The sequence below is a fragment of the Erythrolamprus reginae genome, chromosome 5, assembly GCF_031021105.1.
Source record: "Erythrolamprus reginae isolate rEryReg1 chromosome 5, rEryReg1.hap1, whole genome shotgun sequence".
Lineage (NCBI taxonomy): Eukaryota > Metazoa > Chordata > Lepidosauria > Squamata > Dipsadidae > Erythrolamprus > Erythrolamprus reginae.
This window is the reverse complement of record NC_091954.1, coordinates 67,050,010-67,077,702: the sequence shown is the minus strand read 5'-3', so window position 1 is coordinate 67,077,702 and position 27,693 is coordinate 67,050,010. Positions and strand designations below refer to the sequence as shown.

The 27,693-nt window shown below is 42.0% G+C and overlaps 1 protein-coding gene across 6 annotated transcripts in view; it reads right to left on the bottom strand.

Moving 5' to 3' along the window:
• Window positions 1-2,313: 2,313 nt before the first annotated feature.
• Window positions 2,314-27,693, bottom strand: part of LCOR (ligand dependent nuclear receptor corepressor) — a 109,555-nt gene continuing 84,175 nt past the window's right edge. For all 6 annotated transcript variants that reach the window (XM_070752885.1, XM_070752887.1, XM_070752890.1 and 3 more), the window contains one exon: window positions 2,314-9,364. In XM_070752885.1, the coding sequence (XP_070608986.1) occupies window positions 4,699-9,364 (4,666 nt within the window). In that variant the 3' untranslated portion in view covers window positions 2,314-4,698. The remainder of the gene's footprint in view (window positions 9,365-27,693) is intronic.

Below are 27,693 nucleotides of genomic sequence, written 5' to 3'. Positions count from 1 at the left end.
TTTACATTATTATTTTTCCATTTTGTGACCACCTAGGGAGAAAAAGCAGAATTTATCCTGCACCTAGGAAAGCATTTCAATCTCTAGCTGGATGCTGTGAAAACACAGCATCATGTCCATGTGTCTGTACTACACACACACATACATATATGTATATATTCACATTGCATTTGAATTTAATGCTACACACACACACACACACACACTTAGAAAATTTAATAGCAATGTAAAGTCATTTATGCAAATGATTACACACACGTTAGAAAAATCATTCGGACTCCATCCATTTTTAATTGTTTAGGAAGCCTGCTCAAAAAACAAGCTCTTGAAGAAGAGTTTACTCTCAATGCAACTGTGAAACTCCTGAGATTATCCTAAGATAAGTATTCTGCAGCCCCTTGGGTAAATGCAAAAAACAACCCTTTTGTTCATCCCTTCAGTTCTTCCCAAAGACTGAGATAGGCATATATTGTTTAATATTATTAAAAGGAACTGTTGCAGGATTTAAGCTGTTCCAAATACAGGTAGTCGTTAACATATGGTCACTTAGCAACTGCTTGAAGTTATGACAGATTTTTTTTTTAAAGGTTACTTATGTCTGTCCTAATATTTACAACTGACGCAACACCCCTTGCAGTCATGTGATCACATTTCAGGCACTTGACATGTGGCTTACATTTATAACCAGTTGCCGTGCCCCATGTTCACATGATCATGTTTTGCAACTCTTTTGCCCTCTTCAGGCAAAAAAAGATCATTAGATAAAATGAGTTCATACTTATGACTATGTGGTTTGCTGAATAGCCACATAACCACTATGGTGACTCACTTAATGACCTGGTAAAGTGGTGGTAAAATCAATTCTGGTCACACGGTGCCTCAATTTATGACAATGGCTTACTGCCAAAGATCCAACCCACTGTTGTTGTAAGTCCCTAACTGTACAACTATCTTTTGCAATTGATTGTTGGTGATTTTATGAATGTCAATAGTCCTCAAATGGCTCTCTGGATGTTTTGAAATTGCACCCAAGGAACTTACTACCATTAGTAATATCAATGCTTTTTTTTGGCTAGAATTGTGCTACTTCTTTTTGCAAGTCTTTATATTTTATGATTTTCTCCAGTTCATCCTCATCCTCATTATTTCAAAGTAAAAGCACCTACATGTTGAGAATATGTGTTTGACAGGATGGGGGGGAAAGCCATTAACAGAGAAAAGTGAGTGCTCCAATTGTAATAGAGGTTACTGTTATGCACAGAGGTGTGAAGGTACAATTCTTCACTTTATAAAACTACATGAGTTTAAGCTGTTCCATCTAGACATTGCTAGAAACTACTGAATGCATCAGCATGCCCCACCGCAAAGCATCAAGAGTTTGGCTAAGAGTAGGATTACTAAGAGAGAATGGAAGCATGCCAGTTGGAAGAATTATGGACAGACAAAGACAAAGACCACAGTAAGAGGAATAAGTTACAACTATGATAAAAGTCAAACAACAGGACAGGTTTGGGGGATTTTTCCTATGGTAATCAGAACATGAAACTGCACCTTACATACCTAATATCTATTAGATGGGGGGAAAGATAAAATATTCACAATAGAATGCAAGGCACATAATTAAGTCCTGTAGTTTCTAAAAGAAAAGCCTGACCCAGCAATAGTACAAGCCAAGTTTCAAACTTCATTTTAATGAAGAGACTGTCAAAAAAAGAAGTGTTTTGAAGGACATCCCAAGGAACTCTTTAAAAATGGTATTTGAATATTAGAGGCTCAACATCTCTGCCAGGTATGAACTGAGTGTCACTAGGACTGAAGCGCAGAGTGCTGTCTTCCAATTAGATAATAATAATAATTATTATTATTATTTATTAGATTTGTATGCCGCCCCTCTCCGTAGACTCGGGGCAGCTTACAGCAATAATACTTTGCTTTCTTTTATCTCAAGACTTGTTAACTCTCTATAACAAGTTGCATTTTTTAAAAGTACCTAAACTAATTTGAACTGCTTGGTTAATCTCTTGCTTCCTAATATTTTGATTGTATACGTAGACAAGGCATGTCCAGCTGGCAGCCAAGAGTGCTGAAGTATAGATAGGGTGGTGTGGCCTTCTCCAAAAAATAGTAAGAAACTGAACTCAAACTATCAGCAATTCTGGGCCTGGCAACCGAGTGATTACTCAGAGTTATGCAACTTTGTCTGGGCAGCAGGTTAGAGCAAAGCAGGGTGGATTGGAAGCTGAAGCATGTTACATAATGCTTATACAAGGAGCATTTAAACTCTAGACCACACAAGAAATTGGACAGCACAGGTTGTAGAAAGATTTTATTAGCAGAGCTCTAAATCAGAATCACTTAGCTTAAAGTGATGTACCACAAGAAGCCCCGACTACCCAGCAGTTTGTTAGGAAGCAGCCCTGGGCAGAGGGAGCAGGAAGTTGTATGCATATCTGAATGTAATCATGTAAAGTTGGGGGGGGGAGAGAGATTTTTGCAACCCCTTGCCATCCCCCCACACACACATGTGCTCACACATTTCCTTAAATACTCTTAATACTCCTGGTGGAATGTCTAGCACATTTGATATTTACAATTAAAATAGCAACCAGACAAATTCGTATGAATCTTTACAGAGGACATTAAGCCTAACCTGATGCTTACAACAATTCATTTTATACATCGTGATTTCAATGAAAAGAGAAGTTAAAAATCAAATGATTTAAAAATATTATATAAAAATGGGTCCACCCTGATATGTCTTGTAGCTTTAGGGCACCCTCTCAAGTCACAGACCTGAGTAAGTGGGCGAGTAACAGGGCTTTGCATTTTCAGATGCCAAATTCCAAATTTCCTTGATCCATGAGAAATTTTACTATAGGTACGGTAGTTATCAAATTTCTGCCTGCAGTAATGAGCTTTGGTATAAGAATAGAAATGCTAATGTAGTCTCTATCCTTTAAAAAAAATCAATTTCCTCACACCTTCATTCTCTCCAAAGTTTATCTTGTATTCTATAACCCCCTCACCGCCTGGAAAGACTGGTTCAGGCGAGTGAATACAATAATGCATAAAGATGTTTGAGTTTGTTGATCTCATCTGGTATCCATGGCAAGCTATTCTGAAAGGTCAAACTATCTGAAGGCCTTCACAGGAAGCTCTCAGGAGTCAAACATGGCAAACATGAGGAGGTCTGCACAAGTTTCTAAGCAATTATCTAGGCCTTTGTTGTGGCTTAGCGAGAGCTACAAAAACAAAATTAAAAGCTGATCCTTCGCTATCTTCTCCAGCCTCAGAGCAAAAGGAGTCACTGTTATCCCCCAAATGAGTAACACAAGACAGGATGTTTTCTTTTGAGAAAACATCGCTTCCCTTCTTATTCGATCCAAAACAAATGTCTGAACTGGAAAAGTGACTATTGCATTTTAATTACATTGTATTCTCGTAGGAATGATTTCTTTAAAGAAAGATGACACTTTTATCTTTACATAATACACAAATTAAACTTTGAAGGTGAAGCCAGACAACTTGCATATCAAATGAATGAATAATCGGTGTACCTACACTCTTCTTGGGGGGAAAGCAGACAGAAATGTACTTCATGTTAAGTTGCAACCCATACATTTGTGAAAGTACCAGAAAGTCATGTTTTTGCTTTTTAAAAAGCCTTCAGATACCTGAAGAAGTCTATGGAAAAGAAACTTGCAGCAATTTCATACTAAAGAAATGTTAAAAAATCTTCAGCAATGAAAGATCTCTGACAAGGAGCACCTTCAATACTTTTTCTTTACAGATATTTTTTTCTCTGAGAATTCAGGAGTTTTTTAAATAGTGATTCCCCTCTCCCGAAAAAAAACCACCCCAGGAATTTTGGAGTAAATGCATTTCAGAACTACTCCAACAGAAATTGAGGCAGCGTTTTAAAAAGTAGCCTTTAAGGTGTTTAAGGTTTACAGCAATGTTAAACGAGGCAAGCAATCTCTATTTAGGGTAACATTTTCCATTTATCCAACAGGACTAGTTTTTTGGGTAGGCCAAACATGGCCCGACTATCACTGAAAGCATTAAAAAAAAGGATTTTTTTTTTGACACAAAACGTGGCTAGCTTATAGCCAAACCCTCAAGCCCAAAGTTACACCACACAGGTAATTATTAATAACTTAATAATAAAATCCATCATTATGACCTGCTAGTGGAGAATATAATTAGAAGAGGAAACAACTTTGGGTTTTGGCTTCATAATGCCCTGCACAAACAGTGTCAGTATGCTACAATGCACAAAAGGAAGGGGATGCTCTATACCATCCTTAGCAGACATATTCTGTGGGATGAGCATGACAGGTGGTTCTCTTTCCATTAACAGTTCAAGTGCATGTGCATGTGCATTAACCCATAAACTGCTAGCTTCAACCCAAGCAGACTAATTTGTTTCCTAACATGATAAATAAGGCACTGTACTTTGAACTGAAACCGCCATGCTTCCAGTTCGACACCAGGAACTTTCAACTTTTTCTTTCTCCGTGATAATAGAAAAATGGCGTTCCTCTCCGGATGCAACACAAATCGAAGGCTCCTTAAAAAGCAAGAGGGAGATGGCCTTTGGCCAGACCCAAGCGCCCCTCCCTTCTTCCCCATTCAGCAGTGGGACTACTGGAAGAAAGAGGAAGCGTTTCTAGGACACACTTCCTACCCAAGGCGTTGCTACTTTGCATCCAGGCGCCTGCGCTTGCTGGGGGAGGAGTCCTTCTTGGACCTCAGCTTCCTCTTGCTCCGGGTTTTGTTCTCCTGGATTCGTTTCACTGATCTGGTGAGAGCTTTCTCACTGCTTGCCTTTTTAAGAGACTGACTGGGCGGCTCTCGCACCGTTTTCTCCTTGAGAGCCTTCGTCAGCCCTTGTTGCTTAGAAAGCAGGCTGGCCTTTTGACTGGTGCTGGCTTTCCCTACAGGGACGGGAGTCTTTTTTTTCCCAGGCCGCGAGTCAATAAGCTTCTTTGACTTCTCCTTCTGAGAGAGGTGCTTATTATTTCTTTTGGCCGCTGTCTGCTTCCTAGTAGCTGGAGCTCCCACTTGCCTCCCTTTGCTGGCTTTCTTGAGAGAGAGTCTTTCCTTGCTTGAAGGTCTCGACTGCTGCACGGCCAACGTCTTGATAGTCTCATTCGGTGTCCTTTTTTTGCTTTGCTGAAGGCTTCCCTTGGCGGAGGGCTCCTCCTGTAACTTCCCTTTCCCTTTTCTCCCCTTTTCTCCTTTTTCAATCGGAGTGGATTTAGTAGGAGCTTGGACGGCTTTCACTTGCTGGGCCAACTTGGGGGACATCAAAGGTTTAATGCACATGCTCTTGTTGCTTGAACTGCTTTCGTCCAAAAGTCGCTTGGAAACACAATCTTGCCTCTCCTGTTTGGCCGCTCTATGGAATCCACGAAGTTTGCCTCTCAAGTTGGAATATTTCCTTAGGATCCGTGAGCTTGTCTGCACCGGCATGCTAGGGGAAGGCTGGGTGCTCTTGGGTCCAATACATTGAGCCAAGTTGACTTCAGAGGGAGGTGTCTGCTTTGGACCGACTATCTGCTCTGGCTCAGTCTGGTCACCATTCTCTCTAAGTCTGGTCCACAACTTTTGGACCTTTATAGTATTTTTTGCTGGGGTCATAGCAGCAAACTTCTTTAAGTGTTTCTTTAGACGCTCGGCTTGGAGAGAACTGGGGTAGATGCCAGAAGAACAACCCTTTTGGAGTGGAAGCTTCATGAGAGGAACGTCTCCTGGAATCCGTGTGTTCAGCTTCTTCACAATGACCAGGGATTTGGTTTCAGTGGTCTCCATAAACCATTTGCAGATATTGGATATATCAAAACCCTTCATGAAAAGCATCTGAACAGGGGACAGTTTCTGGACTTCAGTGGATCCTTTAAATTTTCGAGTCCTCTTCTTGCTTTTCCAAATCTCTTTCAACTTGTCAGATTTGTTCTTGACCTTTGGAGCTGGCTGGGCCTCCTTCTCCAGCTGAATCCAGCCTTTTTGGACCTTCATATACTGGGAATTAAAGTTAGTGACGAGTTCTTGGTTGTCTTCCTCAGAGCACCATTCCACAAATCTGGGCTTGTCAGAAAGTGTTTTCATACTGTTAAAATCAATAGAGTTTTCACTTCTTGCATTTGGTTCATCTGTGACTGATGGGGTCATGTCGTCAGGATTTGCTTGTTCAATTCCTTTTTCTGATGTGTTTTTTGTTGAAGTGGCCACGTGAGCTGTAGTAGGGGTGTGCCTCAAATTATAGAACTGTAGGGCTGGTTTTTTGCATTTCGCTTCCTTCTCTGTCTGTGCATGCTTGCTACCAGGACACACGAAGCTACTTGTTTCATGCTGGTTGGACAATACGTCGGTAATATTCATAGGAGGGTCAGAAGTCTCTAAACTGTCTGGCTTTAAATCAACTTGCTTTTCGTTTTTATCAGATATCTCTGCTGGAACATGAACACTTCTCTTGTCAGAATTGGCTTCTAAGCAAATTTCAAGCATTGCTGTTGGCTTATCTTTGTTATCTTCTTCATTCTGGCTTCCCTCTATTACAGATTCCTTTGCCATCAGTTTCTTATAGGTCTGGCTTATTGTGATGTCACTTTCTTCATCTGCCTGCTGTAGATCAGTAGATTTGCTACTATCATTTAGCAGTGTTTGATGGTGTCTGTCGTTAGGAAAACACACAGATGTTGCCCCATCCAGATGTACCTCTCTCTTAAAACGCTTAGCACCAGGACTTTTAGAAAGCTTTATCTGTAGCTGTGGAAGCTGGAGAGAATTGGAAGAACAGGGCTGTTCAGAACTGTCTTCTGCAGGCGCCAGGGACTGCTGGCTTCGAAGACGGCGATCTGAAACAACGTGGGGTTTTTTCTCCCGCCTTCGTTTTTTTTCTATGTTTGTTTTGGGAGGAGTCTCCTTCTTGTCCTTTTCTGATGTTTTGGCCTCTACTGGAGTTTCACTATTAACCTCAACTTCCTCATCAGATTTGGTGGTCTCACTGATGTTTGCTGTATCGTTTATATTTTTCTCCCCCTTCTCTTCATCGCCAGCCACAATGGGCAGCACGTTTTTACATTCATCAGAGAATTCTTCTTTCAAATTCTGGGAATTTTCAATAGTGGTTTTGTGTGCATTAGGACAATCCAAACAGAGAGGCGGGTTTTCTGCTTCTGAATTGGAAAGCAGCTTGGGAAGCTCCACATCCGTGTTGATGGTTGCTACTACTGAAGATTCTGCAGAAAGAGTCTCCGAAGGTTCTTGGTCAATAAGAGTGGGAAGTTCAGGCACTCCATCAGTAGGATGAACTACAGGAGACAGGCTCCCTGGGCTGGCAACAAACTGCACAGGGGATACACTGTTGGGAATACAGGGAGCCTCTGAAGGAAAGGTCACACAAGGGTCCAGAACATCAGGAGCAAGTGATACTACTGAGGGTTCTGCCAAGTCTATAGGGGAAAGAAGTGGGGGTTCTATAGATGGTGATACATCAATAACAGAAGCAGGCTCATCCAGTGGAGGCAACAAGTCCATGCTATTGGCTGATACTTCATCAGGCTCATCCAGTGGAGGCATCACCAGATCCATGCTAACAGGGGGTTCCGGTTCTATCAAAATAGGGGGTTCTGGGATAGTCACGTTTCCTAAAACCAGGGAAGCTATGTTATCATTAGCAGCTTCTGAGACAGAATGTTCAATAGAGTCTGCTATATTGTTACTATTTTCTTTAGATCTATTACAGTTATAAGAATCAGAGCCAGAGCTATGTGCCTCCAGAATGTCAGTGTTGTCCTGCAAGTCCCCTTCACCCTCTCGTGGGGGAGAGACAGTCGTGGTCTGCAGTGGAGACAGAAGCAAGCTGTCTTTATCTGTATGGAAAACAGGGCATAGCAATGGAGAAACAGGCGTGGTAGCTTCTTCACCAAGACTGGCTTCTCTCTGCTTCAGGACACTGACCTCAGAAGAGATGCTTTCATAAGAGCATTGCTCCAGTCTTATTTCATTGAAGGAATCTTCTTGCATAGGGGCCTCTGTGGAGGGCATTTCATCATCGTTGCTACCCACAGGTTCAGCTGCAGCCAAATGGCCACTTGGAAGAGAAATGCCCTGGATAGGACTTGTTGCCACGATGTCCCCATTCTCCTGTGAATGCGGAGTCTTGGCCAAGGTGCGAATAGTAGGAAGCTCACAACATTCACCATTGTAGTAATAGCCACGCGTGCTCTTTCTTGCCGTCTTTTTTGCTGACACTGTCTTCTTGCTCTCATAGTGACATTCTGTAATTGGTTGGCTGATATACACAACATCATATTGATTATCATAGTCATTTATTCTTAGTCCCGAAGACTTCTTGCTTTTACGCGTACTTTTAGGAGAAGCTGAAATACTCTTGACCCGGGAGTGCCCATTGGTGGTTTTGTGGTGCATTGCTGGCATGGAATTAATAGGCAGCCAAATGTCCTTGGCGTTCTCTACGTGAGTCTTGTCGCCAGGGTGCAGGTGGCAGACTCCCTTGCTTTTCCCCGAAGCCAGATAGTGATTCTCTACCTTTGATCTCGTTTCTTGGTCACTGATTTCCGTATCCTGGTGCATCGAGGCTTTGGAGCTGCACTGCAAGGCGTTCTCTTTATCTGCTCTCCGTGGAGAGTTAGTGGTGAAAGTCGTCTCTCGAGTTTCCTCTGGGAAAGCTCTGAAAGGGTTCTTCAAAGAGCCCACCCGATTCTCTAAACTCTCCTCGTTTGTTGCTTTCACAGCTACGTAGCCTCCCAGTAAACCTCTACTTTGCACCTGATCCTTGTCGTCTTCACTCTTTCTAGCCCCCATCTCTTGCTCCGTAGCGGACGTCTGCCCCTCCGTATTTTTAATAGAGTGGTGGGTATTGGAGGCAGTGAGGTACCCTTGAGTGGGACTGTCCCTGGGACTTATAGAAGTTGTTCTAATAGTTGGAAGCTCAGGGAAATCCCTTCTGGCAATAGAATTGAAGTTTTCTCTTCTGTCTGTACTTTTCAGTTCTACAGCATGTTTCAGTGCCTGGCATAGTATACGCAAAGAACCACGGGCCTCTGATGGCTCTGCATCCAGTAATAGGGGGAGTTTTGGCTCGGAGCAAGAAGTTCCATGCTCCTGGTTCTCAATGTGATATTGGCTGCAGCCTGAACTACAAGTAGATACATCCATGTTTTCAGGTCCAGATAACTGCTGGCCTTCATAGCCTGTTTGTACTTCGGTGCAGATGTCATTCAGGACACGGACGAAGTGTTTCTGGTGGTATGTGCAGAGTCGGACCATAATTTTTTCCAGTGGAGATTTTGGCTGGCCAAGGGAATCTATTGTTACTGCCTCTGTTGTCTCCTCACTAAAGAGAGAGAAAGAGAGAAAGGAGAGAGAGAGAGAGAGAGAGTCAGTATAGTACAATATTCAAGAATAAATTGTCACAATTCTCTTCACAACTGAATATTTTTATTACCTACTGTAATCAAGTAGATAAAAACAAAATCCTAAACAATATTAACATTATGCCTGGAATTGTTTTCTGGTTTCTGTCTATTTATGTATAACTCAAACATTACTACTACCTGAATATGACCCTATTTACAACATAATCCTTAAGAAGAGTGAATCTAATGAGGTGGGAGAAACAACCTGAACAAATTAATATGCAATGACAAGCCATACAAAAAGACCCAGTGTGGTATAAAAGCTGGGGACTAGGAACATTCAGGATTAAAAAACACAGACGTTTAGTAGAAAGCTTTTGATCAGTAATTGCTCTCCAGTCTCTTTCAGGCCAACCTATTTCAGGGTGATTTTTATGAGTAAAAATTGAAGGGAGGGGCACAACTTGGTAGAGGAAACCTTTACCTTTTTTTTAATGTTATGCATTAATGTTGAACTCCTGAAAGAAAAGTGTGGTAGAAATCTAATGAGCAAAAGTTAATAATTTAAAAACAGGCTTGGATAATATTTACAAAGTACAGTGGTACCTCATCTTACGAACGCCTCTTCTAACGAACATTTCAAGATACGAACCCGGTGTTTAAGATTTTTTTGCCTCTTCTTCCGAACTATTTTCACCTTACGAACCCAAGCAGCTGCTGCTGGGATGAAGGGGTTTCTTTTCCCCCCTTTTTTGAAGAAAGAAAAGGGAGGGGCTGCTTGGAGTAGGAAACATTTTGCAGAGAACAACCTGCTTGCAAAGGAACTGAAAGGGTGTCTTTTGAAGAAAGAAAAGGGAGGAGGGAGGGGCAGCTTGGAGGAGGAAAAATTTTGCAGAGAACAACGTGCTTGCAAAGGAACTGAAACGGTGTCTTTTGAAGAAAGAAAAGGGAGGGGCGGCTTGGAGGAGGAAAGATTTTGCAGAGAACAACGTGCTTGCAAAGGAACTGAAAGGGTGTCTTTTGAAGAAAGAAAAGGGAGGGGCGCCCCCCTTGCCTTTCTTCCTTCCCACTCACCCTTTAGCCTAGCCTTGCTTCTTCCACCCGCCCCCTTTAGCTGCTCTTCCCTGCCCTCTGTTCGCCTCCCTTCTAAAGTTTGGGATTTTCCTGAAGGATTTGCACGCATTATTTGCTTTTACATTGATTCCTATGGGAAACATTGTTTCATCTTACGAACTTTTCACCTTACGAACCTCCTCCTGGAACCAATTAAGTTCGTATGATGAGGTACCACTGTATATAACAACAGGTAAGCTATTTTCATTACTGTTGATTCTAAACAGACAATTCAGTACAATGAATCATTCTAAACATGTGGTTAACGATCTCGTCAAAACATGCTGCAAAATTTAACTGCATCAAAGGCTAAACCTTTAAGAAAATATAAATTCCTTCATGTGTTCAAAGTCTCTAGCAGACTTCAACTAACAGGTTTTTTTAAAACCTGTTAGTTGGCATCGAGGTATATTTCTAGGTTTATGGTTGGGAGGGAGAATGGTTTATGGGTGTTAATGAATTCAAAAGAGCACAAATTTTTGGCCGGAATATTGGACCAAAACTTTTCTACCAAATTAAGTGGTGAGGTTTTTCACTATGATAAGTGGCTAAGCATCTTGGTAAAAATACATCAGCCTAAAGAAGGCAGAAGTCACAACAACTGAATAATAAAATAGCTTTTAGTCTTTGGAAGATTCATGGAAAATGCAATTTCACCTTTCATTTATTTCTTAAAGATACATTTCATTTTCTAAAGAAAGGAAAGGAGTCATTGTGGATTTTATTCCACTGGTCATTGCAAACTATAGGGGACGATCCTCATCTCCATTTCAAAGCCATTGGTCCAGTGTTGTCTGAAGATGTTTCCAGAATGACATCATGGAGTGCTGTTTCTTCCCCACCGAGGTGGTACTTATTTATCTATTTGCATTTGCACATTTTTGAACTGCTGGGGGAGGCAGGAGCAAGGGAAGATGGGCACTCACCCTGTTGTGTGATGGTCAGGTCTTGAACCTGGGCTGTTGGCTTTCCAGCCAACGAGCCCAGCATCTTAACTACTAAAATGCACATTTCCAAGTGACATTTATAAATAATCTTCATTCAGCAAAGTACTTGGAATTTCAGGTAAGTATAATTATTTAGTCTAATATCTATTAAAATTTACATACAATATATTGCTATAAAAAGCAAAAGGACAAGTGAAATGTAACATTTTTAATGTTAAACAATTATTTAGAAACTGAATAGGACAATGTAAAATTGAGCGAAGTATTGTTTCATCAGTAGAAGACAGAATAATAAATATGTCTGTATTGTGTTTTGAGCTTGAATGTAACTGAGTGTTCCAGAGCATATGGAGACGTTTCTATAATATTTGATATGGACAGTTTTGCTTTAGAAAGCTGCAGGCAGGGTCTATAACAGCTTCCCTACATACCCTAAAATGTATTTTGCTTTTGAATATAAAGCCCTATTAAATCTCTGAGTGTTTTGCAATAAATCAAATCAATGAATAAATAGTTGTTAAATTAAAAAAAAAGTTTGAATAAGCAGTATTGGATTTTCTTTTGTAGAAACATGAAGTCCATCAAGTTCAGGTGCTGATACACATTTTAATTCTATCACTTGTGGTGGTGAATCCCAGGATTCTAATTCTAAAAAAATCTAATTGGATGTACAAGGCTTAAATTTGTTGGCCTGTAATAGAAACTACATTTACTAAGTTTTCCATTTGGGGATTGAATCTAATCTGTCCAGCCCAAAGGTAACATAACAAATAATAAATTTAATTTAGTAAGTTTATGAGATAAATAAAGTGATAGTTATGCTTAATAACCTAAAAGAAATTATGGCCCCGTAAATTAACCATAATCCAGAGGACCAGGGCCACCACAGAGAAGGCTCTCCCCTACGGACCTGCCAGTCGGCATAGTTTGGCTGATGGGACCCAGAGGAGGCCGACTCTGCAACCTAATCGGTCACTTGGATGTGTGAGACACAAGATGGTCCCATAGATTAACCATAAAGACTGCTGGTGTGCAACCTGATGAAGTAAATGATTGTAGTAAAAAATAGAACGTGTGCCCTATATATACACAGATACAAAGAAACTATTATTGGGAAGCCTCAGTGTGTTCAAAGAATCAAAAATCAAAGAATACAATCAGCACAAAAATCCATCATCATTTTAATTTGAGGGTGTGTTTATGTGTGTGTGTGTGTATACATACAATCTTGAGAATTAGTTTTCATTAGAGTTAGGCACCATTCCCCACAACTTGTAGCTTTCTCATTTTACAAACTCATATGTATAATTCTTAAAAATAAAGAAATTATTACTAGATAGAAGTTTATCTATTTAATATTCATGTAATTTTAATTGATTGTTTATAATTTATTTATAGTTACTGTGTAGGTTTTACTGTTATAGATGCTTTTTTTTACTGTTTTGAAAAACCACCATGAGTCTATATTGATTTGATGGTCTACACCCCAAACAAACAATCTATTTTTGACGATGAGCATGATAGAATATCAAGAGCGAAGCTATGATTTCTACATACAGAACTGTTGCCATGCAACCGTCATAGTGCTACAATTAATGTGCTTCAGAATTTGCTATACTGTGAAACCGTCTACATAGTAGGATATTGAAACATGGGTGGAAAAAGCTGCCATTGATTGATTTCAGGTTTTCAATTAGAATGGGAGTGCAAATATCTACATCTACACTTCATTTTATTTTCTGATCTGAAAAATGCACACAGATGACAATAAAGAGCAGTGCAAAAAATACCCCGACAAAATGTTTTAGAATGGGAACCAAATATATAGCTGAAGTTAGAAACAACAGCAAGTTTCACTTTGGATGTTTTGGAGGATTGATTTATTGGAATAGAATTTTTAAGGTTAAATACAGTCAATTTAGCTCATGCTTATAGAATCACCAAAAGCCTTTTCACTTGGTATGCACTTATTTTTTGTATTGCTTAATAAACCTGGCAGTATGATTCTACACCAAGTTACAGGGAAAGGAGATACAGTAGAACCCCGACTTACGAGACTAATTGGTTCCGGAAGGAGGCTCGTAAGTCGGAACGCTCATATGACGAAACATTGTTTCCCATAGGAAACAATGTAAAGTCAATTAATCCGTGCAACAACAAAAAAACCCGCTGCCGCCGAACGCGGAAGTTAGCGTTCTGCTTCAGGAGACAGCTGCGAAGTGGCGCGGGTGTTTTAAAATGTGGCAGCCGGCCTGGGGGGTTTGGGGGCTTCCCCCCGAGCCCCCCAGGCCAGCTGCCACGTTTTAAAACACGCGCGCCGCTTCGCAGCTGTCTCCTGAAGCCGAACGCTAACTTCCGCATTCGGCTTCAGGAGACAGCTGCGAAGCGGCGCGCTGTTTTAAAACGTGGCAGCCGGCCTGGGGGGCTTGCCAGCACCCCCCCGAGCCCCCCAGGCCGGCTGCAACCTTTTAAAACACGCGGGATACGAGCGCCAAGGAGCTGTCTCCTGAAGCCGAACGCGGAAGTTAGCGTTCGGCTTCAGGAGACAGCTCCTTGGCGCTCGTATCCCGAATGTGAGCTCGGGAGGCGAACAAAAATGTTGCTCCCCTCCCAGCTCTTATCTCGAGTAGCTCGTAAGTAGAGCTGCTCGTATGTCGAGGTTCCACTGTAAATGAATGTTCCTTATCAGAATAGCAGAACTGCTATACATCCACACAAACAAAAGCCCACTTTATCACCCACTCCAACCAAAGTTTTTCACTATTCAATATATTGAACCTTTCCATCTTTGTTTATTTCACTAGGAAATCAGTTTCATATTACAAGTTCACAGGTATGTTAGAAGCAGCAGTGAACAAAACTTCAAGGCTAAGTGTTTCTGTTCCTTTCAGATCATTTTAAGCATCACAATTATAGATCTATTAAAAAACGAGACAGAGGTATAAGCTTGTGTCTACTACCCCTAGATTTTTCTTTACCATGTCAGATTTACTTTTTTCCCTTCTGTCTTATGCTTTTCAGAAATTTGACTAAATAGCAGAAGCAGCCTGTTGGAGTTACAGTTTCCTCTTAGTTAAACTAATGGAGCAACAAAAATCAAGTTTTAGGTCATTATTTGAGGAGGTTATAGTTCAAGATTATTAAAAATAAAGGGAAGAAATATAAAGGTGCTTTATTTGATCAAAATTAAAATAGATGTGATTATTGCTGGCTAGGGCTGTACCATGAGATTTGTTTATCGGTAAGAGATGAGGTGGGAATATTTTAAGACAAGATGATTAGTTAACATTGTGTATACTTATTGTGATGAAAGGAAAGTCATTTCTTTATATCTTTTCTTTTTCTTTACTATATTCTTTTTTCACATTCTATTTTTAATTTTTATTCTTTTATTTTTCTTTAATTTATATTAGCTTTTCTCTTTCAAAATGTATTGTTTAATAAAACTATTTTAAAAAGAACTGTATATTTTAATTCTGCAAGTGATTTTTATTTTACTTTCTTTGTATAAAGTTTTTTATTTTTTCTCCATCACTCCATACATAAATTAATATACCACAAACAAACAAAGAAACAAATAATTTCTGTATTGTCATTACAGTGGTCCCTCGATCATCGCGAGGGTTCCGTTCCAGGACCCCAAGCGATGATCGATTTTTCGCGAAGTAGCGGTGCGAAAGTAAAAACACCATCTGCGCATGCGCAGATGGTGTTTTTACTTCCACCGCCGCCCGCCCTTCGCCCGCCCACCCCGTTGCTCGCGCCTGGGGTTTCCCCGCGCGCGTGCCGCCCCGCCCGCCCACTCTGTTGCTGGGGCCGCTTCCCAGCTGGGGAGCGGAGCTCGGGTGTCCCCAAGCGCGCGCGCACCGCCCGCCCGCCCACGCTGTTGCTGGGGCCGCTTCCCAGCTGGGGAGCGGAGCTGGGGTGTCCCCAAGCGCGCGCGCGTTGCTGGGGCCGCTTCCCAGCTGGGGAGCAGAGCTGGGGTGTCCCCAAGCACATGCGCACCGCCCGCCCGCCCACGCTGTTGCTGGGGCCGCTTCCCAGCTGGGGAGCAGAGCTGGGGTGTCCCCAAGCACGCGCGCACCGCCCGCCCGCCCACGCTGTTGCTGGGGCCGCTTCCCAGCTGGGGAGCGGAGCTGGGGTTTCCCCAAGCGCGCGCGCGTTGTTGGGGCCGCTTCCCAGCTGGGGAGCGGAGCTGGGGTTTCCCCAAGCGCGCGCACACCGCCCGCCCACCCACGCTGTTGCTGGGGCCGCTTCCCAGCTGGGGAGCGGAGCTGGGGTGTCCCCAAGCACGCGCGCACCGCCCGCCCGCCCACGCTGTTGCTGGGGCCGCTTCCCAGCTGGGGAGCGGAGCTGGGGTTTCCCCAAGCGCGCGCGCGTTGCTGGGGCCGCTTCCCAGCTGGGGAGCGGAGCTGGGGTTTCCCCAAGCGCGCACGCACCGCCCGCCTGCCCACGCTGTTGCTGGGGCCGCTTCCCAGCTGGGGAGCGGAGCTGGGGTGTCCCCGCCCGTGCCGCCCGCCCGCCCACGCCGTTGCTCACGCTGCCGCTGGGGTCTTACCGGGGCAAGAGGGGGAAGACCCAGGGAAGCCGCCCAGCTTCCCAGCTGGGGAACTCCACCATCTACGCATGCGTGGCCATAGAAAAAAAGGCACGCATGCGCCGATGGTGGAGTTTACTTCCGGGTTGAAAACTCGCGAAATAGCCCTTTCGCGATGCTCGAGGACGCGAAACTCGAGGGTTCACTGTATATGTATATACAGTGATCCCTCGATTATCGCAAGGGTTCCGTTCCAAGACCCCTCGCGATAATCGATTTTTCGCGATGTAGGGTTGCGGAAGTAAAAACACCATCTGCGCATGCGCGCCCTTTTTTTTCATGGCTGCGCATGCGCAGATGGTGGAGTTTGCGTGGGCGGCGGGGAAGACCCAGGGAAGGTTCCTTCGGCCGCCCAGCAGCTGATCTGCTCGGTAGCGCAGCAGCAGCGAGCAGACGAAGATCGGGGTTTCCCCGCCGCCCATGCAAAGGGGAAACCCCGATTCGGCTCCTCGCTGCTACTGCGCTGCCGAGCATATCAGCTGCTGGGCGGCCGCAGCAGCAGCGAGCAGATGAAGATTGGGGTTTCCCCACCGCCCACGCAAAGGGGAAACCCCGATTCGGCTCCTCGCTGCTACCCGCGCTGCCGAGCAGATCAGCTGCTGGGCGGCCGAAGGAACCTTCCCTGGGTCTTCCTCGCTGATGCCCCCGCTCGCCCGCCCGCCCGCCGCCCGCCAGCAAGAGGGGGAGAGATAGAGAAAGAGAGAGAAGGAAAGAAAGAGATGAGAGAGGGAGGAAGAGAGTGTGAGAGAGGAAGAAGCAAGATAGAGAAAGAGAGAGAGAAAGAAAGATGAGAAAGGAAGAGAGTGACATCATTGGGTGTGAAAAATCGCGATATAGCGTTTCGCGAAGAACGAGATCGCGAAAATCAAGGGATCACTGTACACAGTACAGTGGTACCTCATCTTACGAACGCCTCTTCTAACGAACTTTTCAAGATACGAACCCGGTGTTTAAGATTTTTTTGCCTCTTCTTCCGAACTATTTTCACCTTACGAACCCAAGCCGCTGCTGCTGGGATGAAGGGGTTTCTATCCCCCCCTTTTTTGAAGAAAGAAAAGGGAGGGGCGGATTGGAGGGGGAAAAGACTCCATTTAAATAACTAGGAGAACAGCGTGTTTGCAAGCACTGAAAGAGTGTCTTTTTAAGAAAGAAAAGGGAGGGGCGGCTTGGAGGGGGAAAAGACTCCATTTAAATAACTAGGAGAACAGCGTGCTTGCAGAGGCACTGAAAGGGTGTCTTTTTAACAAAGAAAAGGAAGGGGCGCCCCCCCTTGCCTTTCTTCCTTCCCACTCACCCTTTAGCCTAGCCTTGCTTCTTCCACCCACCCCCTTTAGCTGCTCCTCCCTGCCCTCTGTTCGCCTCCCTTCTAAAGTTTGGGATTTTCCTGAAGGATTTGCACGCATTATTTGCTTTTACACTGATTCCTATGGGAAACATTGTTTCATCTTACGAACTTTTCACCTTACGAACCTCCTCCTGGAACCAATTAAGTTCATATCATGAGGTACCACTGTATACCCATGCAACAAAATTCACATGATGCCTAAAGGCCAGTCCCAATACACCTAACAATAAATAAAGCCCCATCCACCAGAAATTCCTCACCCCCAAATATCTACACAACAGACCAAGTAATACTGTCCAACAGCTCTCTGATGGTGATCCTTTAGTTCATTTTTAAGTGCGAGTATAGCTCTGGGATAAAAACTAGTCAGAAAACGTGTGGTCCGAGTTTAATTGTTCTGTATCTTCTGTCAGAAGGCAACAGTTCAAAAAGATTGTAAGCAGGATGAGAAGAGCCTCTGAGAATGTTATGTATCTATCTAGAACAGCATTGCAATATTAAGTATTGCAATATTACAAGGAGGTATATAGTTATACCTTTTAATCAATCATTCATAAATTCTTTATATATAATACTTTATTCCAGGTATATTTTACTGAAATAGTACTGCTTCTAAAAAAAAGAAAAAGAAAAAATATATAATTTTGTCTTCTGGGATCTTCACCAATTAATTAATTCCCCCCCCCAAAAAAATTGATTGTTATTAGCTTAATTTACCAAGATAGTTATTCTTTCTCTTGTCTTTTAATTCTAGGCCATATTGCTTACTCACTTTTCTTAATCTTTTTATTCATCCTTTGTTTTTCTTATCCCTTATTTTATCATAACTAAATGCCCCATACGGATCAAAACTTCACTTATATAACTTTCTTAGGTTCTCATAAGGCTTTGCATATTAATTATCATTATTTTATCTACATTATTCCAAATCAATTAATTCTTCAAATTTTCACATAATGGATTTGTCAAATACATTTAAACCGATCTCATTTATAGAATAATAAATAATCAAAATATATCTTTTTTTCATTTGATCTATTTCCACTCTAATTCTTAGTTTCCCACATTTATACTAATAATTAATTACATTGTAACCATTATCAGTTCATCTATCTAATATATGAAAGCAGGAAACTCTTAACTCTTAATAAAATAATTATATTAAATATATATATTAGATTCTAAACAATTAACATTCTTATCACAATTAAAAAATATCTTTTAAAAAATCCAACCAACTCTTCATAATCAATTTCCTCCATGACTTTAAAATCACAGTTCTCGGATCCAAAATTTTTTTTTTTGCAGGTTCCACCTGTTTTCAGAAATCATTCAGAGGTGTCATCATCAGTCCTTAATAATCGTTTGTCTCTGTGTCTCAAAGTCACAAATCACTAAATTTTTCTGTTCAGCTGCTAACAGTATTATATTCCACAGCCTTTTATAATTTTAAATTTTCATTTTAGTAGTTAAAAATCCAGGTCCTTTTGTTCCTCTTACTGTTGACATCTATTCTGATCTAAAACAGTCCAAACATTTTTTTTTTCAGATAATAACAAATTTGTTATCTGTTTTAAATTTCCTCAGCTTTCAAATCTTTCAAGGTCAGCAGCTGAGCACGTATCCAAAAGAATGTTCCACCATTGAAGTAATTCCTCCAGCCGCCAGATGGTATCCTTTGTTCTCATCTGCCAGCTCTGCCTTTTATGTCTTGATTTTTCCATTTTTTGAATCAATTCCAATTTTCAAATTATTTCCTCCAAATTTATCTTCCAAATTTCTTACACCTCCACCAAGTCCCTTAAAACAAAGTTCCAAATCTTTTGTAACTGGACATTAGTTTCGGATCCATTTAATCTTATTACTCCATTGTATCCACATGCTAAGCAGCCGCTCCTTAATTTCCAGCCCTTTTCTTCCCATTTGAATATCAAAGTACTTCTTTCACTTTTCTTTTGGCAATACCACTCTCTAGCCACTGTTTTCTTCACCCTCTCCAGCACATAACTTTAGCTTTTCCTTCCCAGATTACTCCAATCTCGCAATTCAATCCTTCAATGTGACTGCTGCAGCTAGGATGACACTTAAATGTCATCTTCTGATTGTCGCCATCCGAGGGAACTGAGGGGAGTTGCCACCCCTCCAGCAAGTGCCCCTCCTTTTCCCCACCTCTACAGGGTGGTTCTGACCTGGTTCTAAACGAACCAGGTTTCCAAAAGGCATAGATATCAGAGTTCCCCTACAGAGCAAGGGGAAACTCCGTGGCGCTGTGACATTGGTCACGCCTTCTTCGATTTTTATTTTACCTTTTAAGAAGGCTGATCAATGTGTCAAAAGTATATTCCTTGGCTGTAGTTGGATATATATTGCTTATCTTATCTAAGAAATAGCACTTAGACTTGTGTACACTTCACAGTGCTTACAGCCTTCTCTAAGCAATCCTCATTTTACTAATCTTGGACAGATGGCAGCCTGCCTGCAGTCAGCAGAAGTAGCTTGCAATACTCTATTCTAACCACTGCGCCACCACGGCTCATTATGTATCCTATGGAAATGAGCAGTGAAGGGCTCTCCGTCATCAGTGCTTCCAGTGTGCTCCCAGTGACTGGTGCATGCATTTGTGCGCCTGCTCGAGATTCAGTTTCTGTACATGTGTAGGAAGCAAAATCTTGCACAAGGATGCTCGTGTGAAATTTCACCAATTTTTGGTGATTATTTTGCTTCTAAGCATGCACAGAAACCGGATCTCGCGCAGGTGTATGTGTATGCGTCAGGGACACGGAGATGCATGCACATTTCCATTTTTCCTACTGGGACGGCGTACCGGACCATCCACGCTGCAATCCAATACTGGAAATGAGGGAACACATAAGAAAAAGGGTGAGACTGAGTCAAAAACTGGAGCACCAGAGAGAGGCAACAGGGCATGGCTTCAATTAAGACTCTATCTCTGGGCAAAAAGGACAACGTCTTGGACTCTCCTGCTGACAGTCAGAAGAAAGGGGTAAGTCATCCATCCAGTGCCAAATATAAACAGGGATGGTTCTCCAGGATTGGAAAGGAAGAGAATCAAATATATTTTGTTTACTGTGAAGATTCAGAACTTGCTGACTTTATTTTCATGGACACAGCTAATTCATTAATTTACAATACCTGCAAGTTAGAGCTTGTATTCTGCATGCATCTAACCCAATTCAGATGTGTAATTCTCTCTCACCTAAATTCACATGCACCTGAGTAAACATTCATTCTGGAGCCTTCTGTTCTTCCCCTTTTACCATATAACATTTGAATTGCCAGCTGTGACGAATCTAATAGCCTTCTTGTGGCTAATTGAAAGACATTATCATTCAGTCCATTCCTTTAAAACTAGAGGAGTTTTATCGTGCTAAAACATTAACCCACGTACTGCTTCCTTTTCAAGGGCTTTGAACAATGGTCCAGCTAATTTTCATGCTCATCAAGGACACTGGGAGCTTTCCTATTTTCTCCCCTTAGGATAGTACAAACACCACTCACTGCCTTATAAGCCAGCTCCGTGGATAAAACCGTAACAGCATATAGCAGCTACAAAAACAAGTCATAAATAAGAATCTACAAGTAGCTAAATTCATAAAAAGCTTTAAGTAACAAAAAAAACCACCTGCAAAATCTTCAACATTATTGCAGGATGACAACTTAAGCCTAAAGAGATAAAGCATCGTGTGCTCCAAAAGTGCATACTGGTTAACATTTCTGGTTAACATTTTGATTGATGCAATTCTGGTTAACATTTTGATTGATTACATGCCAGTTGGTGTTGACTCTTAGCAGCCATAGATAGATTCTCTTCAGAATGATCTGCCTCCTCCAAGTCTTTCAATGAGGCAACCTTCATTGCTGTAACTGAGCCCATCTACCTTGCTGCTGGTTGTCCTCTTTTTCTCATTCCTTCTACCTTTCCCAGAGCTAAATCCAGAAATAATAAACAATCATTGCAAAAGGCAGTTTTACCTGGAATAGCTTCCATCCTGCAACGATACATTTAACACTATCAAACAACACATACCTACCCCAGGTCAATAGATGGATAAAAATACCAAATCCAGTCTGAACATCTGGTTAACTATGCAGTGAACCCATACTAAGAACATATGCTCAGAACATGATTAATTAAATCCTGATCAATTGTGCTTCAGATTAGAATTCTGGATCGGTTTATTCTATGATCCAGGTATTTTTTTCTTGGCAATCTATGGTATTTTCAGGAGTCCTTTTTCAACAGCTAGTTCAAAGGATCAATGTTCTTTCTATTTTGTTTCTCGAAGTTAAACCTTCACTTCCAGAGTAACAATAAAAAAACTACTGCCAGCACAATTCTTTTGGTTCAAAAAATCCCCAAAAGAATTGTGCCAGTAGTAGTTTTTTACTGTTTTAATAAAGTTTTAATAAAGTTGACAATTGAATCTCTTTACATATTAGGACACATAATATACTAGCTGAATACCCATGCTCTTCTACGAAACTATAGAAACATAGAAGACTGACGGCAGAAAAAGACCTCATGGTCCATCTAGTCTGCCCTTATACCATTTTCCGTATTTTATCTTAGGATGGATTTATGTTTATTCTAGGCATGTTTAAATTCAGTTACTGTGGATTTACCAACCACGTCTGCTGGAAGTTTGTTCCAAGGATCTACTACTCTTTCAGTAAAATAATATTTTCTCACGTTGCTTTGGATCTTTCCCCCAACTAACTTTAGATTGTGTCCCCTTGTTCTTGTGTTCACTTTCCTATTAAAAACACTTCCCTCCCGGACCTTATTTAACTCTTTAACATATTTAAATGTTTTGATCACGTCCCCCCTTTTCCTTCTGTCCTCCAGACTCTACAGATTGAGTTCATTAAGTCTTTCCTGATATGTTTTATGCTTAAGATCTTCCACCATTCTTGTAGCCCGTCTTTGGACCCGTTCAATTTTGTCAATATCTTTTTGTAGGTGAGGTCTCCAGAACTGAACAGAGTATTCCAAATGTGGTCTCACTAGCACTCTATATAGCGGGATCATAATCTCCCTCTTCCTGCTTGTTATACCTCTAGCTATGTAGCCAAGCATTCTACTTGCTTTCCCTACCACCTGACTGCACTGTTCACCCATTTTGAGACTGTCAGAAATCACTACCCCTAAATCCTTCTCTTCTGAAGTTTTTGCTAACACAGAACTGCCAATGCAATACTCAGATTGAGGATTCCTTTTCCCCAAGTGCATTATTTTACATTTGGAAACATTAAACTGCAGTTTCCATTGCTTTGACCATTTATCTAGTAAAGCTAAATCATTTACCATATTACAGACGCCTCCAGGAATATCAACCCTATTGCACACTTTAGAGTCATCGGCAAATAGGCAAACCTTCCCTACCAAACCTTCCCCCATGTCACTCACAAACATATTAAAAAGAATAGGACCCAGAACAGACCCTTGTGGCACACCGCTTGTAACCTCTGTCTCTATGGCATCAGGACTGATAAATTGACACTTGCAGCTTGAAAATTTCCGCTTCTCTCTTCAGGCTTGCCCCACAGAAGCCTCTCCTATCTTATCTCCATCTCTCCCTCAGGCCTTCCCCACCGAGGCCTCTCCTCTCCCCTTCTTCTCTTCAGGACTGCCCCACAGAGGCATCTCCTATCTTACTCCCTTCTCCTGTCGGTTTCCTCTCCAAACTCCCAGCCCCTGGGCCAGATGAGCCACACATTGGCCACACCCAAGTGGTACTTGGAACAGAGTGGATGTCTTTTTTCAGGTTGAAGATGAAAAAGTATGCCAAGGATTCAGTAAAATATAATCTTGATTCAACATGCTCCAGGACATTTGAAGGAACAGATTGCATTGTTTTAATTTTGAAAAATAAAACAATAAAAAGGAATAGACATCCAGAACAAGGAAGGTATGCACCAAGTACTCAGAATGGAATTGAAGTACAGTGGTCCCTCGATTTTCGTGGGTTCGAACTTCGCGGAAAGGCTATACCACGGTTTTTCAAAAATATTAATTAAAAAATACTTTGCGGGGTTTTTCCCCTATACCCTGTTTTTCCCCACCTGATGACGTCATGTGTCATCGCCAAACTTTCGTCTGCCTTTAATAAATATTTTTTTAAATAAACTTTAATAAATAAACATGGTGAGTAATAATCTGAATGGTTGCTAAGGGAATGGAAAATTGCAATTTAGGGGTTTAATGTGTTAAGGGAAGGCTTGTGATACTGTTCATAGCCAAAAATAGTGTATTTACTTCCGCATCTCTACTTCGCGGAAATTCAACTTTCGCGGGCGGTCTCGGAACGCATCCCCCGCGAAAAGTGAGGGAACACTGTATATGAATGGGATTTGGCTTCTTGTGAGGAGTATTTTGGACTTGTTCAAAAATATTATTTTATTTTCACATCACTTTCGTAAAGTAAAGGGAATGGAAGTCAAGTCAGAAGCAGCTACTTTTTTTGGGGGGGTGTCCTGTGCTTCTGGGCTAAAATTAAACTAAAATTAAACTTTACTCTTTCCCTTCTTATAATCTGGAAACTTTTCCAAAAACTGTTCCACGAATAGTTTGTTACAATTATCTTTACCTTGAATTTCTTTTTAAATGTATGTTTATTTTACTTTATTATTTCAGACAGCTTTTTGCAGTGAGTAAGGTACCAGGCTAATAATTGCATGAATTCTAGTTCTGCTTTAGGCCCAAAGTAACTCTGGGCCAGCCACTCTTAATCAGTGATAGGAAGCAAACAATGGCAAACGACTTCAGAAATCTTGCCAAGGGACTTGTCCAGGTAGTTGACAGGAGCCAACTCTGACTCAAATGCATCCCACTCCGCCCCCCCCCCCCGCAAAAGATAACATTTAGGTTTGTAAGATTTGTTTCATTAGTATTATAATCAATTTAATATTCCTGTAATTTTAATTGATAGATTGTTTAAAATTTATTTATAGTTACTGTGTATGTTTTACTATTATAGATGCCTTTTTTACAGTTTAGAAAAAACACTATGAGTCGGTATTGATTTGATAATCTACACCCTAAATAAATAAATAAATTAATAAACAAACAAACAAACAATCTATTTTTGTCAACGAGCATGATAGAATATCAAGAGCGAAGCTATGATTTCTACAAACAGAACTGTTGCCATGCAACTGTCATAGTGCTACAATTAATGTGTTTCAGAATTTGCTGTACTGTGAAACTGTCTACATAGTAGGATGTTGAATCATGGGTGGGAAAAGCTGCCACTGATTGATTTCAGGTTTTCAATTAGAATGGGAGTGCAAATATCTATATCTACACTTCATTTTGTTTTCTAATTCTGATCTGAAAAATGCACACAGTTGATCATAAAGAGCAGTGCAAAAAAATATCCTGACAAAATGTTTTAGGATGGGAACCAAATATATAGCTGAAGTTAGAAACAACAGCAAGTTTCACTTTGGATGTTTTGGAGGATTTATTTATTGGAATAGAATTTTTAAGGTTAAATACAGTCAATTTAGCTCATGGTTACAGAATCACCAAAAGCCTTTTCACTTGGTATGCACTTATTTTTTGTATTGCTTAATAAACCTGGCAGTATGATTCTATACCAGTTACAGGGAAAGGAGATAAGTACCGTATTTTTCGCTCCATAAGACGCAGTTTTTTTCCTCCCAAAGTAGGATGAAAAATCAGCCCCGTCTTATGGAGTGAAGATGCAGGCAGGGAGGGGGGGGGAGGCTGCGAACTCGGAAGCGCCATCCCGCCGGCTGGCTGGCTAGCTGCTGCCTGGTCCCCTCCCTCCCGGAGGAGGGTCTCCCTCCGCACCACCAGCGGCGCTCCCCCCGCCAGCCAGCCAGCCAAGCCCCGCGCCCGCCGGAACCGGCTCCTCGCTCTCCCCCCGCCGCCCACCACGTTTGCAGGAGGTGGGGAGGGTAGGGCGGCCCGCCAAGGCCAGGAGGGACGCCGCTGCCCCCCCTTCCCTCTCTCCGCCCGCCGCTGCGCCTCCTTGACGCCGAGAGGAAATGCCGGCAAAGGTTTTTCTCAGCGGAGGCCGGCAAAGGTGATATTCAATGTCGGGGGCGCACGGGCGGTTGCGCGCGCTCCCTATCTCCCTGCTAGCCCACTCGGAATATTCAAAATAAGAAAAGCCTTTGCCGGCGAAGGTTTTTCTTATTTTGAATATTCCGAGTGGGCTAGCAGGGAGATAGGGACCGCCGGCCCCGCCTCTCCTACAACCCCCTTGCTGAGAGCCCGGGACGAAAGTGCTCTCGGCAAAGGTGAGGCGGGCAGGGCGTGCGCGCGTCACCGCTGAGAAGAACGGAGAGAGAACGAGAGTGAGTGAGAGCAACAGACAGCAAGATAGAGAGAAAGTGAGAGTGAGAGAAAGGGGGGAGAAAGAGATAGCAAGAGAGAGAGAACAAGAGAAAGAAAGAGCGTGAGAAAGAAAACAAGAGAGAAAGAGTGAGAGAGAGAGAAAGCAAAAGAGACAGAAAGAAAACAAGAGAGAAAGTGAGAAGAAGAGAGAGAAAGAGGGGGAGAGAGAGGGGGGGGGAGAGAGAGAAAGAGAGGGAGAGGGAGAAAGAGAGTGGGAGAGGGGGGAGAGATAGCAAGAGAGGGAGAGAGAGAAAGAGAGAGGGAAAGGGGGGAGAGGGGGGAGAGAAAGAGAGAGGGAGAGGGGGGAGAGATAGCAAGAGAGGGAGAGAGAAAGAGAGAGGGAAAGGGGGAGAGAGGGGGGAGAGAAAGAGAGAGGGAGGGAGAGAGAGGAGAGAACGGAAGAGGAGAGAGAGAAAGGAAGAGAAAGAAAGAAAGAGGGATAGAAAGAGAGAGAGAGTGAGAGATGCTCAGTGAGCCTTTCTTTGAAGTTGCCTTTCTTTCTTTCTTTCTTTCTTTCTTTCTTTCTCTCTTTCTTTCTTTTTCTCTCTTGCTTTTTCATTCTTTTTTCTTTCTCTTGCTTTCTTGCTTTCTCTTGCTTTCTCTCCTTCCTTCCCTCCTTCCATTTCTTTCATTCCCCCTCTCTATTTTTATTTCTCTTTCATTTTCTTTCTTTCTCTCTTTCTTGCTTTCTTTCTTGCTCTTTTTCTTTCTCTTTCTTGCTTTCTTTCTTGCTCTTTTTCTTTCTCTCTTTTACCTTCCCTTCCTCTATTTCTTCTTTTCTTTCTCCTTCCTACCTTCTTCCCTCCCTCCCTCCCTTCAGTCCTTCCTCTCTTCCTCTCCCCTTTCATACGTTTCCTTGCTTCCTTCCTCTGTTCCTGTCCCTTCCCCCTTTCTTTCTTTCTTTCTTTCCTTCCTTCCTTCCCTCCCTCCATTTCTTGCTTTCCTTTTCCTTCCTCCCTTCTTTCCTCCCTCACTCCCTTCTTTCACTCCTTCCTCTCTTCCTCTCCCCTTTTTGGCTCAAAATATTTTTTTTCTATTTTCCTCCTCTAAAATCTAGGTGCGTCTTATCAGCAGGTGCGTCTTATAGAGCGAAAAATACGGTAAATGTTCCTTACCAGATGAGCAAAACTGCTGTATATCCTCACAATCAAAAGCCCACTTGATCACCCACTCCAACCAAAGTTTTTCAATATTCAATATATTTAACCTTTCCATTTTTATTTATTTCACTAGAAAATCAGTTTCAGATTACAAGTTTACAGGTATATAAGAAGCACAGTAGAACAAAAGTTCAAGGCTAAGTGTTTCTGTTCTTTTCAGATCATTTTAAGCATCGCAATTATAGATCTATAAAAAAATAAGGTAGAGGTATAAGCTTGTATCTACCACCCCTAGATTTTTCTGCACCATCTCAGATTTACTTCCCCCCCCCTTTGTCTTATGCTTTTCAGAATCAGAATTGTAAAGTATAAAGTATTAAGCAAATTCATTTGTATTCTTGTATGTATGTATGTATGTATGTATGTATGTATGTGTGTGTGTGTGTGTGTATGTATATATATATGTGTGTGTATGTATATATATATGTGTGTATGTATATATGTGTGTGTGTGTGTGTGTGTGTGTGTGTGTGTGTTAAATGTTTTTAGCTGGAATTTTAAAATTAAGGGAGACTAGGATGGTCCCATTTCGGCCTTGTTATGGCCTCATCAGCTAGCCACACCCTTTCCTTTACTGGGTCCTGGGTTGGGCCTAGAGGCAAAAAAGGAGCTGTGACGTTCCTTAAAATATACCAGGGTGATCCGAAGTCCCAGTGGGTATGGCTAGCTGATGAGGCCAAAATAAGGCCGAAATAGATCTATCCTAGTCTCCCTTAATTTTCAAATTCAGCAAAAAAAAAACCATGTGACATATATGTG